Consider the following 17,408-nt stretch of genomic DNA (forward strand, 5'->3'; position numbering starts at 1 on the left):
CTTTTGAATAAGAAAGAAATAAAAGGTACTTTGGTACTATACAGAGACAACCCTTATACAGGTTGTGTTATCATAAATAGAATGTATGACTCATCTGGTATTGTTCGATTTATAATGAAACGAGGAAAGTCCTACAATGATATTTATGAGAACACAACCTAATATAGCCGCCGCAAAATGCCGTAAAACAAGTGGCCTCTATATAATACTCAAGTACCAAATAAAATAAAAGGAAAATATTAAACACAATCAATTAAGTAAAAAAATTAAATAGTTTATTTTATGTAGGATCTGGGTCATCTACCATCATAAGATCATTTTCAGGATCATTGATGGAGTATTGATCTCTTACAGTCCCTGTTCGGTCAGATTCAGGTTCAGCACCTACTGCACAAGCCAGCAACGCCTGAAAACAAGTCATCAAATGACGTTGATTGACGTTTCCCAACAAATTCTCAGCTTATAAACCTTGGAGCGTTTACTTTTCAAATAACAACACATACAGAATGACAAAACCTATTTGAATGACAGTCTATTTGTTTTGTTAGTTTAAACGCCAGTGGCACTCTGAAAAAAACACTCAACACTTTTTTAAGTGAATGTAGCCCTAACTCATACAATCTTTGTGGGTAGAATCCATCTTTTTCGCACCAAACTTCAAGACACTAAACACTAGACTAGCAAGAATAAATCCAAAATCAACTCAAAGCAAGAAAACTACCTGAAAGAATGCAAGAATTCTTCAAACAAGAAAATAGTGTATTATGATAAAGTAATCAACCAATCAATCAATTGAACAGGATCATAACCAAGTTTTTTGTATCATTTAGTTATCATCCAGGTCAACGGCATTTTTAATGTGGATATCTAAAATCCTTTTCAGAGTGAAAGTGGTCCAAACCTAAAACATTGTGGATATGCCAGGAAAAGAATCTGTCCCTCTCGTACCAAAGTCCAAGATGCCAACCACTATTATCAATAGGCCTACACCCAATTTGATTCTAAATAAAAAAATACTTGGATTCATATTTATAAATTCAAGATGGGCTTCCAAAACTCACCTGTACACTTCGTTCTTCGCCAGCTCCGTAGATGTAACCGCCGGCGCGATCTACTGCACCGCGTAAACGCAGCAACAACTGTTTGTCATGCACACTCAGAGGTAGGAATGATACAAGACTATAATCCTCCACCAGAGAAACCATGGCTGCGTTTAGCTTCTTATATCTGCAAACCATATATAGACAAGTAATAAAATTGGTATATTTTATCAAAGCAAAAGTGAATATTTTTTACACAAACTGACGTTTCCTGGCCAAGGCAAAGCTGAGGGTAGAAAATGAGCAAGGATCATATACCCACTTTTGGGCTATGAATGGACTACAGTAGAACCTCTCATATCCGACCTCGGAACAACCCACTCCTCGGGATATCTGACTCTTTACTTGTTTCCTGTCTGGGGCCATAAATCCGTGTGCGATCAGTTAACCGAAAAGCTGATTAGGGATGTTGCCGTAACCATGGCAGACGAGCATGACACTGTCGCCGGTAACGGGTGTTGCCGCTGTTACGGGAGATGATTACCAAAGTCGTGAAGACTGTAAGTTACGCTCACGCTCGAGTGTTGCCACGGTCACGAGAGATGTTTACCGAAGTTGCGGAGACTGCAAGTTACACTCAAGGGTGTTGCTGCCATTGCAGGAGACGATTACCGAAGTCGTGGAGACTGTAAGTTACGCTCACGCATGAGTGTTGCCACGGTCACGAGAGATGTTTACCAAAGTTGCGGAGACTGCAAGTTACACTCAAGGGTGTTGCTGCCATTGCGGGAGACGATTACCGAAGTCGTGGAGACTGTAAGTTACGCCCACACACGATTGTTGCCAAGGTCACAAAAGAAATAAATGTAACTCCTGATATTACCATAAACATGAATATTAGATTAACTAGTGGCCTGTAGGGGCCATAGCCCCTAATTTAGACTACAGTAAAAAAACTAGGGATGGTCAAGTCTCGAAATTTCGGGAAATTTTAAATCTCGTTACACGAGACGAGATTTCTTTTTGGCCGAGATTTTTACCGAGACGAGAATAAAAAAAAAAAAAAAAAAAAAAAAAAAAAAATTAAAAACGCCTGCAGAAAGTCAATGCAATACCCGCAATACAGGAGCGTGTTGTAGTTGCGTTTCTTTTGCGAAGGCGTTCTTATTTAATTAATTCTTTTAATGTAAATATTACTTTACAGTAATTATTTTAATAATATTACTTTAATAATATTTGAGAAGTTTTGTTAAGTGTAAGCAGTGTGAGGAATGTTTTATTACCATAAAAAGTCAAAACAAGTAACTATTTTATAAAAACTAATATTGCTTTTATTTTATGATTTATTTTATTTTAGGATAAGTTGAACTCTATCCTAACTGATATCACTTTGTTTCCTAATCGTAGGCATTTTTAATAAGTTAAGCGTGATTTATAAAAAAAATGTTATGCTGATGTTTTTTAATAAAAGATTGTAAATATTCTTGCCTATTATCATTATTTTTGTATTTAAACAGTCATCTAACAATGTTACAAAATCAGGTAAAAATTTTGAACGTGCATTTCCCGTTGTGTATGAGAAGGGAAATCCCGTCTCGATCACGTCTCGAAATTTTATGAGAAATAAAAAATCTCGTCTCGTCTCGTCTCGAACTAAAAATCCAATCTCGTCCATTCCTAAAAAAAACTTATATAAAAAGACAAATATTCGAAATATGTTTTTAAAATTATCAATTTCATGTTACTTGTTGTCTCTTGTTTTATATATTGGTTTTCCTTCCGTTGGAGTCGTATATTAGTTGCTTCTGATGTGTCAATGAAATACAATTGTAAAATAATGATTAAATTAATAACAGAACATATTAACAAATGGAAACGTGCACACGGTTTGACCTGAGCCCGGAGAGTGACGAATCAGAGCTGATATCATACAGCCAAACATTGCACATCTTTTCTAGTTTAAAATTGAAGATTTGTTTTGTAATCTTACGAATTCTGTTATACTTTCAATATTGAGAACCAAATGTAAAGGTTAAAATTATTATTAATTATTATGAAGGCAACTCCCCATTTCGCGGTAGTAAGTCAGAAATATATTTATGAATTTGTCCCTGAATTTTAAGACAGTAAGGCCCATTTCACGGAATCTCTTTTTGTGTAGCGGAAAGCGACGCAAAAGCCATTGCACTGTTGAATTGCCTTATGTTTTTTATGAAGTTTGAATCATGTAAAAACAGTTCTTTTAGTTCGTCATTTACTTGTGGTTGTGGCATGTCCATTGTGGCAACATGCGTTGAAATGTCCATTTGTGGCCTCTGCGGAAGTGAAATGCGCCGCAATTAGGGATGGACGGGTCCCGAAATTTCGGGAATTTTTCGGGAAAAAAATATTCCCGATTATCGGGACGGGATTACCTTTGATTCGGGAATTTTTCGGGACGGGATATGGTCCGATCGTCAGCGATTTTGCCGTTCGCGAGTGCCGATGACGCCGCTATTGCGAGCGATAGGTCTGCGAACGCAGGAGACGAAGTCATTTCGACAATTGCGCCGTGGCCGCGGAGTCATAACGACGATCATGCCGTGATGGCGAGTCATACCGACGATCACCCCGTGACCGCGGAGTCATACCGACGATCGCGCCGTGACCGCGGAGTCATGCCGACAATCGTGCTGTGACCGCGAGTCATACCGACGATCACCCCGTGACCACGGAGTTATACCGACGATCGCGCCGTGACCGCGGAGTCATGCCGACGATCGCGCCGTGACCGCGGAGTCATGCCGACGATCGCGCCGTGACCGCGGAGTCATGCCGACGATCGCGCCGTGACCGCGGAGTCATGCCGACGATCGCGCCGTGACCGCGGAGTCATGCCGACGATCGCGCCGTGACCGCGGAGTCATGCCGACGATCGTGCTGTGATTGCGAGTCATACCGACGATCATGCCGTGACCGCGAGTCATACCGACGATCACCCCGTGACCGTGGAGTCATACCGACGATGACGCCGTGACCACAGAGTCATACCGACAATCACGCCGTGACCGCGGAGTCATACCGACGATCGCGCCGTGACCGTGAGTCATACCGACGATGACGCCGTGACCGCGGAGTCATACGGACGATGACGCCGTGACCGCGGAGTCATACCGACAATCACGCCGTGACCGCGGAGTCATACCGACGATCGCGCCGTGACCGTGAGTCATACCGACGATCATGGCGTGACCGCGAGTCATACCGACGATCCCCCCCTTACCACGAGTCATTCCGACGATCACCCTGTGACCGCGGTCATTTTGACGATCGCACCGTGACCGCCAGTCATTTCGACCACGAGTCACAGGTTTCTATAGATACCTGTAAATTGTTACCCATTTTTTGGTTTTTTTATAAATCAGTGCCACAAACGGTAAAAATTGATGTTGTATGTCTTTTTTGGTAACTGCAATACTCAAAGACATTCTTTTTATGCACAGAAAAAAATCCCGTCCCGTCCCGTCCCGAAAATCGGGAAGGAAATAAAAATCCCGTCCCGTCCCGTCCCGAACTAAAAATTCAATCCCGTCCATCCCTAGCCGCAATGCATGCAAGTGCTAAGAGGACCTAGATTGTGAGAAACAACACTCTTGAAACTCATTTTCCAGCGTTCTTCTGAAGACAGGTTGTAAAACTGCTTCTGGATTTCTTTCACAGTTAGGCCCTACATGACGTTCTCTTTTGCATTTCCTAAGTCTGTTGAATTCCTGGACATTCTTCCACGTCTTGCAGGTCTTCCCCTACCCTACCCTGTCTAGTTACGTCACTCATTATAAAAACGGAAAACAAAAAAATTAAGGACAATTCATTTGGAAACATTATTTACCAACATTGACTTTCGGAATAAATGTAAACAATGCAAATAAATAAGTAACAGCTGATAGAATGCAGACGTTTTTCAGTCCCCATGCATTTCTTATGGTGGATATTTTACGTTATATCTCGTTTTCTGGTAATTTTATGGGAATTCTGCTATTTTTCCTGAGTCCCTGGGGTCAAGACCTTTAATTTAAGACCTCTCCCACTTTTCTGCGACTTACCAGATGTCCACAATTTTCTGGTAAAAATTTGGTCTTACAGAATTATATATATAGATTAGAACATTTAGTGGTCAATATTTCTTTGTGTTTATTAAATATCGATGAAACTGTAACTGAAATTGTAAGTTGTTCCAGTATTTAAGTTGCCTTTTGCAGTTAAGAATACTATTTACTTGTTTCATTAGTGTTAATGGGGGATATGTTTGCTCCATTGCGACCAGCTTGTGTCTAAACAGTGTTATAAACAATAAGTATTAATGACACAAAAAATGTCAGCAGTTTCAAAAAAGTGCCCAAATTTTCAATTTCAAAACTTATCTCGAAACAAAACTTTTCAAAAGTTTTAATAATTGAGATTCGGTTTTGACACATCACTACTTGGCATTTACTATGCCAAAGCAACAAACTATTAGAAAATATTCTTTGGCATAATCAGCATATGACTAGTAGAGTGAGGAAAATAATTACATCTGTTGCCCTTGACTCCAGCTGATTCCTTTTTTTTTAATATTAATAACTACTCTTGTCACGCAACACATTTATTGAAAACAGCCCTCTCCACTGAATCCTGAGCCGTGTCCAACATTATTACAGGACTTTTATGGGTTATAACATCAAGGACTCTTAAACAATAGTTTTCAGAATAAAGTGATAGTCTACTAGCTTAAATTGTAAAAGGGAATTTATATTTTAGTTTAACTCTCATTGCATACACTTGACAAAGTCCCACGAGGACGATATATTGGGTATTTTCTGTCTGTTCTATGGCCTATCTGAACTATCTTTAAGGTAAGCTAGCTGCTATCTCTTTATTATACAAATCAAAATCCCGGCCAAGAGCAATCCCTTTCACAAATCCAAAAATCTATAGATTGCATATATCCTACTCAATTTCCTCAATGTTTGAATAGTGTTGCATATAGCATTATAAATATACCAATTCTACTCACTTAGCAGTGAAAGGGTCTTGCTGAAGTGAGTCTAGAAGATACTCAAGGTCTAAAACTTCAGTGTAGAAGTCCAGTCCAAACCTGAGCTTATCTCCATGTTTGTTTACCTGCAAAAAAAATAATTATGTTTACCATGTTTAGTGATATCGAGTACCCAACATATCACTGTGGCAATAGCCAAAAGAGCAAATAAGCAAATAAAAGGCATTGAGTTTAAATGGTTGGCTTGAGAAGTGTAACTGTGTTTTAAGATGACTGATAATGGAACCATTACCAATTTTGTACATAAAATTTAGTTATTAATTTATAACAGAACAATTGATTTATAAAAATGTGTTCTGATTTTATAAAATCAGCCAAAAAGAGAATTATGAAGAGATTATGCTTTGAAAATACAATAGATGCTTGCTAATCTGGAACGCTTGAGACTTTGGCGGATCATTAGATTTGCTCGATTAATGAATGTCTTCTAAAAAACTAATGTTTTTGTCGCTCTCAACGTATGCCGATCGCTCCTGACTCTCTCAAACGCTAACATGGCTCAATAAGCATTAAAAAATATTAAAGGTCTGTCTTAAGCTGGATTACTGAAAGTGCTGGACATCGAATGCCGATTAACATGCTTACACTGTATATACAAGTGAAACAAACTTAAACCAATTAATGGGTTTAAAGTATAGATAAGTTTTTGATAAGGAACAGAAAACTTTCGGTTCTCCCATACCTGGTCTATCTTAGATAACACGTTGACATGGGGCAGTTCCATCTGCAGCATGGCTGTCATAGAGAGTAACAGAGTAGAGATGAATTTGCCTGAAAAAAAAAATACAGATTGAACAGTCTTCTAATTAAAGGGCCAATTTAAGTTGTAGGGAAAGGCCGTTTTTGGTCTGGTTAAGGGTTTGGTACCAAGCCAGCCCTGCTACGAGATGGTAAAGTCGACATTAGGAATACAAAAATATTCCCTTCAAGAAGCTTTCTAGGAGATAATAGTCGTCACAGCTATCTTTTGAGCTTGAATGACAGTTTTGTTTACTGGAACACTCATATTTAGTTGCATAGAATACTGATGTCAAATTTATCTGATCGGAAAAAATAAATCTTTTAATAAGCGATAGAGGTATATAAATTGATTACTACTTAAAAATGTACGTGCGATATTTCAAAACATCCATCTTGTCCAGGGATTTTTTGAAAGATTAGTTTCTTTCTATTTGATTTTGTATATCTAAGTTAAGTCAGTTGTCACTATAACCCAACTGACCTGTGTGGTGATCTGTAGACAGTGGTGACTATAGTTATACAATACAGAAGACAACTAGTGTCAAACTGGCTTATCAACTCAAGACACTAACGTTCTGAGCTAACTGTTTTGAGAACAATCCTTCATCCACTAACAGGCTGACGTAAATTTGAACAATTACGGGGTTTGAAAGTTTATCTTTAAAACTGTAACAAGTTTCACAAGCATTGAGGAAATTAAACAAAGCCCTAATTGTTACTAACCTGGGTCACTACAATAATGGGAATCTACTAGATGAACTGTGCAAAGTCTGAAATTCATCTCTTTCAACTTCATCATGATGTTCTTCATTGAGTTGTGGTGGGTATACAGCTCTACCTGTAATGTTAAAATTTAAATTTTGTTGATTCTAGGCATATAATTTTTTTAGACTGTATGCAATATTGTGATTTAACATTTGATTCATATCTTTAAGAGGATAGTTATCACTACACACTGGAACCAGTAGTCCTTAATCATTATAATTTTACATATGGAAAAACTTGTGGAGGTCTCCTGCAGTCGCGAAAACTTATCTTACATAGTCATGCCTTGCAATCAACATCTTCATCAATCAAGTACATTTTACTTGGTCGCCAGGAATTGTGAACAGGGCCTGATTAAGGCTCTAGTCGCCAGTAGGCTGACGGTTTTTCACGCCCCCCCCCCTCCTCCCTACCACTAGCCTTCCTCTCTGCCACCACTTTCAAAATTTCAAAGTATGATTACTAATTCTGAATTCAAAAATTAAAAATTACCAAAGGCATTATACTAATATTCAGTTTATTTAAAAACAAAAGAAAGCTGATCATAAATTAATGCATGGTTTGATTAGGAGCTTTTAAAACTGCAAATCTTTTGACTTTGAGATAATATTTTAAATTCAACAGCTGACAATATGACATAGTCATAGGCACTATTAATTCTGGTCGAGTATAGACACAGAAAATAAAGCATTGTTTAAACTAAGTTCACAGTACGACCTTATAAAGCTTCGTTTGCACTAGGGCGGCACGGCACGGACGGGCAGCCGTCACACAATTTTTTAACATTATGAACATATGGTGGAAAATGCCGGCAGTCCCAGGGACGCCGGCAACGGACAACCTGCAATTTTTCGCCTTATGTTCAATGTTAAACAAATGCCATGATGGCCACCAATCCGTGTCGTGCTGCACTAGTGCGAACGAGGCTTAAAATAGTAACAAATCGGTTGTTCAAGGAATGTAAAACTTTTTGATTTAAAATAATGTATTTATTTTACAGTTTATTAAACATATGATTGTATTAAATCAAAAGTAGACCTAACCTAAAATATCAAAAAACCAAACAATAATATACGTACTTTCTAAATTAACTGTTAATCACCTAGGCCTAAAACTATTTTATTAGGGCCTTTACACCCCCAGTCCCAACTTTAAGTCGTAGCTGTCTGGCACCCCCCCCCCCCCTAAAACACTTGGCTGACTGGCGCCCTAGGCTCCAGCCTAATTAGCCTAATGGGTAATCAGGCCCTGATTGTGAACATTTCCTGTGATCTAGAAGTTTTAAACAATCTTCCTAGACACTTTCTGCGATAAAAAATTAAGGCTCCCATACACTTTTGATACGAATTAGTGGACACGAGTTTGGCAAGAAAATTAAGTCTGGCCTGAACCGATTCCTTGTGCAAACTATTGAGGCACCTATGGACCCATACTTTGCACCGGTTTAAGTACAGTAAAATATAGGCCCTACCTGTCCTGGACAATCAAATATGAAGTAGTGGCCACTCAGCTGACTGAGTTTGTTGGTGAGCCAGTCCAAATTCTTCTCCAAATACTCCATACAGTAGACGAGTCCTCCATTAGGCCCTAGGTGGACATGGGCCATTGTATCCTCCACTGTGATCAGTTCTTGGACGTCCACAGTCGCTGAGTAGCTAGGCAAGTCATTGGCAGGGTCTGTAAATAAGTGCTGAATTAGCCCTTTGCTTCCGTTGTTGATTCAGTGAACCAAAGAGATGGTTCAACAAAAAGATCATAAATAATAAATAACAATAATTAGGTAATAATTTCAATCAGGGTTGGTACTGATTTTGGAAAATGAAATTCCCTGACTTTCCCATGTTTTCCAGACTGATATTATACTTTTTCCAGGTAGACCGAAAGACTATATCGAATAGTCAGAATCAAGAATTATTAGAAAAAATGTAGGCCTAAATAGTTTACTCATAAAACCAATAAGAAAAGAATTAAACATCTGGAATCTGGAAAAGTAAGAGTACCAACTAACTTAACCTCACACTTTATGTTCTACTTGGCCTTGACTTGACACTGGCAGATAGACGATACGGTGCTTCTGATACTGATATATATCGATATTTTGCTTGCAATATCATCGGTTTATATCGGAAGAAACATGTGATATTGGAAAAATAACTACCATGCTTGTACCGGAGACAAAAAGTAGTACCAAACTAAACTATTAAATGTTTCAACTAACAGGATAAATATTTTTTTATAAACTCCTACAAGTGCAGTTTTTTTTAGTTTATTAAAGGTTGAATCAGTATTAGTATAAATACAATGAGGAATTGTATTCAGTATCGTATTGAAATTGAAACGATGAATGTAGGCCTATCCTTCCGCGCATCACGGTACTAACTAGCTCGGTGCGTTCAAAGCCAGTAATCACTAATCAGAGGGTGATGATAGAATGTCTGTCGATGTTCGAAGTTTTTTATATCGATGGTAGGTTCACGATGTTTTTGTTACATCGATGTTTTCGTCAAACTTTGATGTTTTTGACCAAGTATTGAGACATAGATGCAAAATGTAGCATATCTGTAAAAAATGTAGTCTTTCAAGAGAAATTCCAGATTTTTTCCAAAATTCCCTGACTTTTCCAGACCAACAAAATTCCCTGACTTTTCCAGGTTTTCCCTGACCGTACCAACCCTGTCAATAATAAATAACAAGTTTGCAGAAGATCTACAGAGTAAGATTAAGAAAAAATAACAAAATGCTTGATTTTAACCAAAGTATTCTCTTAAGCTGTCAACATCTCATTGATCTACAGACAGGCAATTGTCCCATGAGTTGCACACCAAACCTGACTGATAAAGAGATTCAAATTGTACAACTATCTAAAGTAAATAACAGTAAGAGGTGTGAGGAATCTCAGAAATTTCCATACGGTGTACTTCTCTAATGTAATTCTGACTCTAAAGTTAAACATGCAAGTAAAAGGTTGAAAATACATCTACCTAAGTTGACAATAGCGACTTTCCTTCCGATTTCTACGAGCAGTTTGGCCATGTGATCACAATATGTAGACTTGCCGCTGCCAGGTGGACCAATGACGAGCTGACCGAACTTGGATGTAGACACAGTCAAACCATCTGGACAAAGAAACAAAGAGTAAGTCTTGTATAGAGTTGACTTTTGAGTCCAAGGAGGCTTCTGTAAAATATAAGTCCTGTTTTTGGTTTGTGAATCATATTGTTTAAGTTTCAGTCTGCTGTTTTTTGCAGCTTTTACAATCCGTGCTTCAACTCTTGGGTGATCATACCAGAGGTATAGGAATAGCCTACAAATAGATTGTTAGAGCCTATCTCAAATTTCTTTACATACTTTAAACAATTTCTTTACAAAGTTTTAAGAAATAAATAGTTAACCTCGCAAACAAACTTTGCATAAACCGGATGGAAACTTCCCTTACAAGTGTCTTTAACTGATCCATAACAATGGCATACAAGGGAGTATGTTTAATCCATTGTGTCTCATAAGAGCTGTATTTTATGGTCAATTATTATTGCTGTGAACAAGATATAAATACTGTTTTAAACTGCTCAATCTATATACTTACTTATGAAAGCTTAAAGCAAGTGCGGTAGGTAAAGTATTTGTAATGTTCTACAACAACATTGAACTAATTGATTTAGTTTACTTCATTTTATTAAATCTTATTATTTCTAGCTCAGGAAGACAAAAAAAAATCCTAAAACCTAAAGATACAAGAGAGAGATTCAAGATTTTTTATCCCAACAAGGTTTGAAAGGCTTGAAACATGGCTGAAGGATATATTAAATACTGAGCAAACATTGTAAGAGAGTGGAATCACAATAAGAACACTCTAGTCACCTTTATAACATGCGTAATTTTTCATTCATCTCAATAAGAAGTTAACCTTGATAACGAGTCTTATTCGTAAATCGAAATGAAAGGCTGAAAAATTACTTACAGGGAACCACTTGTTCCTTCATCATGACCAGTCGCGCAGATCACGCAGAACGCAAGCCAGATCACGCAAAGTACGCAGACTACTGTCTCGTAGACACACACTGAACACAGCAGGTTTTCTCAGACCCAACTGTTCTGTCAAGTATCTCGCTACGATGTGGGCCGGGCCTTCCTCATCACCAAGAACTGTTCTGCTCAACAATAATCAATTATTGATAGGTAGGTCTAGGTCTAAACTTGATCTTGATCATACCTACTAAAAAATTGACTCTTCTGTCTGGTTAAAAAACATTCACAGTGGAATATATTTGTACGCAGATAACTTCATTCAATCCAATACAAAAGTCCTCCTTTTCAATCAACCTTTCAATTCAATTAAATTCAAATTCCCTTTATTCATTCACAGTACAAGTTTTTATACAATGAATAGCGTCAAATAAATATAAAGATGAATTATGCTTTACTTATATCGCTAAAACAATCATTATCTTTTCAAAACAAATGTTAAGCTTAAGATGAATAAACAAAACAAAATTAAATCAAATCATCGTTCTAAACTATCATTTATGATTTCTCTTGAGTTCCAAAATTCATCCAAAGAATACAAAGACAATGAAAAGAGATAATTTTTCAATCTTTTTTTAAAAACATCAAAACTTTTTTCCTCTATTATAACTTTAGGTAAATTAAATAAGAATTTTATGCCAATGAAACTTCATTTCTTCTCAAAAAACTTTAATTTATGTCGTTCAACCTGCCTAGACGCCTTAATTTATTGTGTCGAATATTTGTACTATTAGTTTGGAGTTTTAATTTTTTTACATGTAATATAGTTTCATATACAAGTCATAGACTGTCATAACACCTAATTTAGAAAAGAATGGTTTCATTGATTGGCGTTTATTTTTAATTTTGAAAATAATTCAGAGTGTTTTTTTTTGATGATGAAGAATTTTATCCAAATTTTTCTGGGTAGTTCCTCCCATAAATTGCTATACCATAGGATTATGTGAGAATTTATTAATGCAAAGTATGTGGTTTTTAAAGTATCAATATCACACACCCTTGACATTTGTCGCAGGGCATATCTACCTTTTGACATTTTATCAATTACATGCTCAACATGCTTATCCCAATTTAGGTTTTGATCCAATATCAATCCGAGAAATTTTGTGTACTCCACTTGACTCAAGTTTGAATTATCAAGGTAAATATTCGGGTTCAATTTACATCTTGATTGTTTTGTGGAGAATGATATAAAATTTGATTTACTGTAATTTATTAGGAGATTTTTGCTACTTGAGAAATCATTAATTGATAAAAGATTTAGAAAAGATTTCAGTTTGACTTCCTCTTGCAAATTGCCTGTAACTGTGATGTTGGTGTCATCAGCATAAAGACACACTGAACTTCCTCCATCGACGGCTAGTGGGAACCCCCTCATATAAAAAAAGAAATAAAAGAGGGCCCAAAATAGATCCCTGGGGAACACCATATTTAATATTTTTGTATTTAGAGTAAACATTTTGAGTATCAAACTTTCAACTTGTGATGTGCTAAAATTAAATTTCAAATCTTAAAACTAACAAAACATTGAAAAAGCAAGCATTTAAAAATCTAACAACCTCTTTAACCCAATTTTGGGAAAACAGATTAGATGTAACATAAATAATCAACCCGGAAAACTATAAGTTACACTTTACAAGTTACACTAATCTAACCTATAAGTTTAGATTAGTTTAGTTTAGGGTTTTATAAGTTACACTAATCTAACCTAGCTTTTAAACATAGCCTAGGCCTAATCATAGACAAAAAAATTAAATATAGACCGTCAGCCGTACCAGCGATTACCATAGGACTTGGCGTCCACTGCTACACGAGTGCCGTGTAGTTACGTACCGTGTACGCCGTAACTACATGGCGCTCCCAGCGGCGGACGCCAGAACCTATGCTAACCGCAGCACAGCCGTCATTCTATGTTTAATTCTTTTTGTCTATGGCCTAATGCACCCACGAATCTGCATTAACCCCTACCTGCATACCCTACATGCCAGCTGTTACTTAACCCTGTTCATTTATTTCAACCCCAATGTTAAGGAAAAATGAATCCAATTTCAAGCAATCAAAAAGTGATGGACTTCTCAGAAGTAAGTTCCTGCCGCCCTTCTGATTGACAAGCAAAGGTTAGTAGTTTCAGTTTTACCTAGATTTTAGAAATACTTACTTTATAGTATAAACAGAGCGATCCTCTTCTAATCCCTGGATGGAATCCTTCTTTATTGTGACTATAGCACCAAGCTTTTCAAACTGACTGAGAACAATGAAGTAGTTATCTCTGTAAAAACCACCAGTTATAATTAAAGCATACATAAACTCTTGTTCATTTAGTAGATAAGATAAAACCAATTTCTAAAGTACTTTTTTCAGTCGGTACGCCATAACTTCCTTATATCTGCATCAATTTGCATAATTGAGGTGTCATTTTAAGGCTTTCATCTTCCTCCTCTATGGAAAAATGTAAAATTCACTCGAAGGTTTAAGGATTTTATTGAAAAAAACAAATTTATTTCATCATTTTATTTCAAATTAAAATGTTGATTTACTGTAAATTATTTTATCAGCTGATTTATTTATAAGGTGAATTAGATTAAAACAAAAACTTTGACTCATAAAAACTTCCCCAAATCTTTTGCTGTAGGCTTACTTGGTTTTTTTACGTTAATGGCGACCAATTATCTTCATCTCTGAACACTTCATGCGGTCAAATAATCAATGGGACACCCGCAAGAATAACACCAAATGCATTGGAAGAAAATTCACCATCAAGCTATCAAGTATGATCCACATCAAACTAGATAATAGAAGACTATGGGGTGGTGGATGGGTCACTTTGCTATTCCTGGAGCACCAGATTCCAACTCATTTGACATGGCTTTTTGGAATCATTTGCATATTCTACAGGTTAACTGATGACCAGTTTATGGATATATAGTTAAGGAGCAGATAACCATTAAACAGATGAGGTACTTAATTTATTTTGAAATTAAATTCAAGCTTCATACTTCGATAGGCTACTTCATACTTCATACTTAGATGCTCTGAAGGATCTGGAAAAACCTTCAGTAGGCCTATAGGAACCTTCAGTAAGTTAGTTATGTAACTCCGTCTACATAAAACTAAGACATATTTTACGCGGAAATGGCTTAGTTTTTTTGCCGGTTGCGTGGACAGAAATAGCTTCCCAGCGACAACCTTTAAGCTACAGTTCCTCAACTTAGGCACCAACGTCTCATTGATGTGCACTAAAACCTACATACAACTTTACAGAGAACGACAAAATTAAAATTGCAACTTTAAACACATACAGTACTAGCAGCAAATTAGGCTACCCTATTTTTGCTCAATCGTTTTTAATACTGCAACCTGTAGTTTCGATAGTTTGCCAGGAATAACCATACTTATCCATCCTAATTACAAAACATTTTTACTGTGACTACAAAGTTCTCATTTCCAACGTAAAGTTTTCAGTGACATAAAAATCAACTAGGTAGCTTAATATCAACGAAAGCTTCATTCAATAGCCGTATTATGAAAATTAATTAGGACTAGGCTACTACAACAATGAATGGTTTTGTTGTGATGAAATTATTAGTTACAAGAAACGGTTTAGGCCTATCTCAAATTTGATTTGATTCTATACCAAGGGACATAAGTGTAAGCCTAGAGTGCTCCGTTGTAAGTATCTGTTAGAACTTTTGAATTCATTTAGCCCTTTAGGTTTGTCACCTCATAAACCCATGCCCAGGCTAAAAAGAACAAACATGATGTTGACCTAAACACAATTCAGGGCCCAAGATTGGTTGTAGCTGACTTGGACAACTACACTATCAAAGCGAAGATAGCTGACTTCGGTTAAACTGTCACATTACGTCAATAGTCCGTAATCCTTTCAAACTGACTACCGGTAAGAAGGAATTTCTCGTACAAGTTAACTTACCTTTGCTATGATTTTAAATAAGGTACATGGATATACGCTAATGAAGGAAGGATTGTAGCTTAGGCCTACGTGCTGGATCCCGTTTTTGTTGTTTGTAGGGTTGTCAAGTGTTCGACTATTTTAAATGAAAAACATGATGTGTAAAAACAAACCCATCAACACAAATATTGTATATGACCATAACCTCACTTGAAACATATCTTATGTGTTCAAAGAGGTCCTGTAAACATGTAAAAATGTAGGCCTAAATACTTACTGTATCTTGACTTTGTATTTAAAAAAAGTCAATGATCTAAAATGTTTAAACCCACATCTAGGGCCTATTCCTGAAGTAAGGATATATAGGCCTACTTGATGCACTTTCCACACAGTAGGGTATTTACGGTAACTGAGAGTTGTGTACCTACTTCATCATGTTAAGTGGGATTTGAGGAGGATACAGTGTGATTGCTTTGCACGGGTCTGCTAGTTTTGCTTAGGCTACAGGTATTTGGCCAAGGCCTAGATTTGATTACATTGTTTTGGTAGCATAGGGGGCCTAGGGCCATAGACAAATAGAATAAAATATAGACCGTCAGCTGTACTGCGGTAGCATATGTCTGGCGCCCACTGCTAGGTTTGCCGTGTAGTTACGGCGCACATCGCTGCAGCGTCTGCTGGTCACATATGGCCCCTGCGCTCTTCGCCTGCAGCGGTGTTTCCTGTAACTACACGGCAAACCTAGCGGTGGGCACCGGGACTTTCCTTTGACAGTCTATATTTATTCTATTTGTCTATGCTAGGACCTAGTAGGCCTAATCTCATTTTAAGCACTTGCATGGATTGTGTTTGTTTAGTTTCAAAACAGCTAAGTTTAAAAGTTAGCACCGGATACTCCATATTTTTAATAAAAGTGAACTAAGAATAAATATAACTAAGAAATAATTTAAGTTAAAACAACAGTAAATCACAGAATCATGAGAATTATAACCTCAAATTAGACCTAAGTTAAACTAGCCTAGGCCTACTTACCCAAAGTCCGAAACAGCAATATCAGTTTTTATTCCATTGATGACAACACCAACGGTTTTAAAACTCATATTCAAAAGTACAGCAAGTCACTAATTTTATAAGCATAACTAAGTTAGTTGATTGAGTAATAAATAAATTAATGCAACAATACAGCTAGAATGAAGAGGGTTAGGTTAGGAGTATTCGAGGATTAGGAATTAGGATTGATTGGTTTAGTGTTTTGTTTTTTGTTTGATTTTGATTGGTTATGTTTTTCCCCTTTTTTTCTAATTTTGTTAGCAGGCTTTGGTTTAACAGACCAGGCAGCCTCGATGTACACTGAGTTGTGGTTGCTTCCAATTCATCCTGCAATTAAGGTTTTTGTTAGTTTAAACATAGATTTGTTATTGAACATAAATGTGCCCAATCAAAGATTCATGTTGATATTGTTTTAGTTTTTGTTAATGTACCTAATTATGTAATAAAGATAGGACGGTCTAAAGGTTCAAAGGGATTCTTTGGGATGGCATGGCAGAGATAGGTGATCTTCTTTGCCAGGGGCCCACCAGGCAATAGGCATACCTTGTACCATTGACTTTATATCTCTACTACTCTGTGTAGAGATATAAAGTAATGCTTTAAAGCTACCAGACGATTGTGGTCGCTCCCGTGCGAGACGAAGTCTAGTACGGGATTACCATACGAGTCCGGTAAACACATTTCGAACGAGTGACGTACGATAGTTTACGCCATACTACTAAATCTGTACGAATCCATATTACCATTGCACAATTTGTTTTTCAGGATTAATTTTGCCAACGTGTCATTTAGAGGCTTCTGATTG

The 17,408-nt window shown here is 37.0% G+C and overlaps 1 protein-coding gene across 1 annotated transcript; it reads right to left on the minus strand.

The window, feature by feature from the left end:
• Positions 1–253: 253 nt before the first annotated feature.
• On the minus strand, positions 254–16,789 carry LOC128997677 (GPN-loop GTPase 2). The gene is made up of 10 exons (XM_054423324.1): positions 16,586–16,789; positions 13,802–13,912; positions 11,579–11,768; positions 10,602–10,736; positions 9,092–9,297; positions 7,579–7,693; positions 6,797–6,885; positions 6,073–6,179; positions 1,062–1,227; positions 254–406 (listed from the first exon to the last, which is right to left on the minus strand). Exons 3-10 carry the CDS (start codon positions 11,601–11,603, stop codon positions 281–283), a joined length of 969 nt encoding a protein of 322 aa, XP_054279299.1. The 5' UTR covers positions 11,604–11,768; positions 13,802–13,912; positions 16,586–16,789; the 3' UTR covers positions 254–280.
• Between the last annotated feature and the right edge of the window lie 619 nt (positions 16,790–17,408).

The sequence above is a fragment of the Macrosteles quadrilineatus genome, unplaced genomic scaffold (genome assembly GCF_028750875.1).
Source record: "Macrosteles quadrilineatus isolate MER2022 unplaced genomic scaffold, UCM_ALF_1.0 Scaffold_6__1_contigs__length_79288215, whole genome shotgun sequence".
Classification (NCBI taxonomy): domain Eukaryota; kingdom Metazoa; phylum Arthropoda; class Insecta; order Hemiptera; family Cicadellidae; genus Macrosteles; species Macrosteles quadrilineatus.

Coding starts and splice junctions, on each gene's coding strand:
- LOC128997677 (XM_054423324.1), bottom strand. CDS start 11,603: ATGATGAAGGAACAAGTGGTTCCCT. Junction 7,694..9,091: donor TATTTGATTGTCCAGGACAG/GTAGGGCCTATA, acceptor TTAACATTACAG/GTAGAGCTGTATACCCACCA. Junction 6,180..6,796: donor TGTTATCTAAGATAGACCAG/GTATGGGAGAAC, acceptor TTTTTTTTGCAG/GTAAACAAACATGGAGATAA.